This window comes from Teleopsis dalmanni, chromosome 2 (genome assembly GCF_002237135.1).
Source record: "Teleopsis dalmanni isolate 2A chromosome 2, ASM223713v2, whole genome shotgun sequence".
Taxonomy (NCBI): domain Eukaryota; kingdom Metazoa; phylum Arthropoda; class Insecta; order Diptera; family Diopsidae; genus Teleopsis; species Teleopsis dalmanni.
The window spans coordinates 188107211-188110344 of record NC_051847.1 but is presented as its reverse complement, the minus strand read 5'-3'; the positions used below and the strand labels follow the sequence as shown (position 1 = coordinate 188110344).

The following is a 3134-nucleotide window of genomic DNA, read 5'->3' as shown; positions in this document are numbered from 1 at the left end:
TCGACTGTACGCTGCGCGTATGTACGAATACGAGTATCTATAAAAATTATTTACGATTTTTTATTTTATTTTTGCTTTTAACAGAAATGCTTAAACTCTCAAAATTTCAAATTTTCAAATTTTCTAAACTTTATTGCTTTATGGTAAAATTTTAGGAGAGGAGAAGCTGCACTCGCACGTTCTTTCAATTGAAAATGTGGACCGTCACAAGGGCGGCGTTTACATATGCACGGCCAATAATGGAGTCGGTCAACCAGCTTCCAGTCAGGTTGTCCTACATGTACTTTGTAAGTAAAAATTTTGCTCTATGTGTAAATTGAAATTTGTTTTTTTTATGCTTTCATATTTTTTCATACTTCAACTCAGGCAAGAAAAAAATTAAATAAAATTCCGCAACGACATAAAAAATTGTATAGTTTTTTTTTTTTTGTTTTTTCTGAAAGGACTTTTCTTCACATCACACAAAATTGCATATTTTCATGAATATCTGCAGCGGTTTTTTTCATATCAATTCTCTTGATATGACTCTTTCAGTGGTCGCTTGGATAAACCAATTTGTGTCAAATCAATTTTTGCGCTTTCTTCAAAAATTTCATTTGATGGCTTGATTTTTCTGCTGATTAACATTTATGCCATCTCAATTATTTTGCTACTGCATTTTACTGCAGAACTTTATTGCATTTAATATTGTTCCAGAATTGAAATAATATTTTCTGAAATGTTTGGCATTTATTTTTTACAATTCCATCAAAATCTTAATTGAAATGTACAGCAATGAAATATAAAATTGACAAAATTTCCATGATATTTTTATTGACTTTGCGATATTTATTTTGAGTTTAAATGCCAAATAACACAAATAAATCTTTTATTTGATATGTTTTTATTCAGTCAAATATATGAAAATCAAAGAATTTGTATTGAATTTATGTATTTTATCTTGACACACTTGAGTGTATTTGAATGAAATATTCATCTTAATGCAGTCATAAACGTTTTAGGTCTTAAGTTATGGTTTTGTCCTTAAAACTTGAGAGTTATAAGATATTTATCTGATAAACATCGTTCATCCTTTTTACATACTATGTACTCAAACATATATATACACATAAAAGAAGAAAATGATTTATGTGATTGTGTTGTCCTATACACTAACTTTGAAATTTTCTACTCTTTTAGTTTTTTATAAAGAATATCTTTATAAGTTATTATTAGTATTTGCAATTGCGAATATTGTCCGGTTTCCTTCTACGAGGCTAAATCTTCCCTTTCAATGGAAAGTTTTTTTTTAGAAGATGGGTTCTAAACCCGACACATAACCTTATATATCCACAACAAGAATTTCGCTGTACACATTATTTCACTACGCACGGAAGATTGTAGCTATCTAGAGGGGACCAAGTGGAGTGTCTGTCAACTTGGGGAGAACAGTGACAAATAACGCGCTGGCATTTATCAAGTTAAATGCAATTAGACACTTTAATTATATAAATTAAAGGTAATATAAGGATATATATACACTGTAAAGAATATACTGAATAATATTCTGTAGTGAATTTTATACAATGCGACTTAAATGGTTATTTTGATAACTTCTGCTGTTTTTATTTTATGGCTGATGAAGAAAATGACTTTAAACATTTTTCTCTTCTTTAAGATTCTCTTCTTAGATATACACTCAATAAAATGTGTTCAAACCACATACTAGTTAAATTTATCTGATCATTTTGTTAGGAAAATTTTTGCTCATGTGGTTTAGAATATATGAAAACCAATATGTGGTATGATTGAACCAACATGATGCATCGAGTTAAAATATTTTAACTTAAGATTTAGTTAAAATCTGGTTAAATTAGTCAAAAAAATATTTTTATGACTGTAATATATGTTTTCCGATAAAATACGCTAACTCACTGAAAACTTTTCCACTTCCACAAAGAACATGTCTAAACATCCATAAGACTGTTTTGATAAGAATATTACCTGGTTTGCGATAAAACACGCATAATACTTCTTTCTCCTTGACCAGATTTAAATGCATGGCTCAGTACATATACAATAGAGCATTACTTCATGTTATGCATTTCTTGTATGTTAGAGATAGAATCGCCGCCCCCATTTCACTGTCAGTTCGTATCCTCGACAAAAGCTGTGTTATGCGAGTATATGAAATAAAAGGTTTCATTCGGGTATACGCTTCGACAGCAATCAAAGAACGACCGTCGGCCTAATCGTCTGCTGGTGTATCTGCATCACTCTAGTTGTTATGAATGATCATTAGGCATTAAAAAAAAGTTTAAAAATATCAAATCATATGATCAGAATGTATTGTGTTGCTCATGGCATTTTTCTATTGAAACCACAAGTCTTCAACATACTCTTAATATATTTATTTAAACGCCAAAAACATTAGTAGACCTATGGTTGTAGCGATAAAAACTCGTGGTTCATGTCTATCATAAGCCTTTGTCATTTTCAAAAAAAATTGTCACACATGTTGATCGAAAGTCATACTATATAGTATTTTCTTGTGGATATAATCGTGTTTCACTGGCGACAATTTTATTCGTTATTGGAACCGCTAGCGAAAATTAAGCCCCATCAGCGATAGAAAGTTTGATACCAATATAGTTACCATTATTGTATTCAGTTCTTTTAACTATAATATATCCAACAGCTATCAAATGACACATGTTATTAAATGACAATCCTTAAATTAAACGTATGCAGACCTCTGTAATAATTCTGTTTAATACATAGCACTGTTAAATTGCGGTCAAATCAAGACCATGACATGTGTAACCCTTTGAAGCTATTGGCAAATATATGGCGCTATCGAACTTATACAGATCCTAATAATTTCGGGCCAAAAAGAATTTTTTCTATATATTTTTGTTCTTCTATTTGACATATGTCACTGTAACGCTACTCAGAAATCAGGAGTACGAAATCGATAATCTGAAATTATTGTCGTATATATAACTTATTACCTTCGACCAATCATTATTTTTCTATTTAATTTTCTTGTATATTTTCTTTTTATTAATTATTCCAAAAAATATTTAAAATTAAATATTGTTAACAATCGTAAACTTAACGCCTTCCACCACACAATTCCAGATCCACCAGAAATT

The 3134-nt window shown here is 30.0% G+C and overlaps 1 protein-coding gene across 1 annotated transcript in view; it reads left to right on the top strand.

Annotated features, from left to right (window-relative positions):
* The window catches only part of LOC119676393 (lachesin-like), a 75747-nt gene that overhangs the window by 1631 nt on the left and 70982 nt on the right, over positions 1-3134 (top strand). The window contains exon 2 of the mRNA XM_038087630.1: positions 156-287. Coding sequence (XP_037943558.1) covers positions 156-287 — 132 coding nt within the window. The remainder of the gene's footprint in view (positions 1-155; positions 288-3134) is intronic.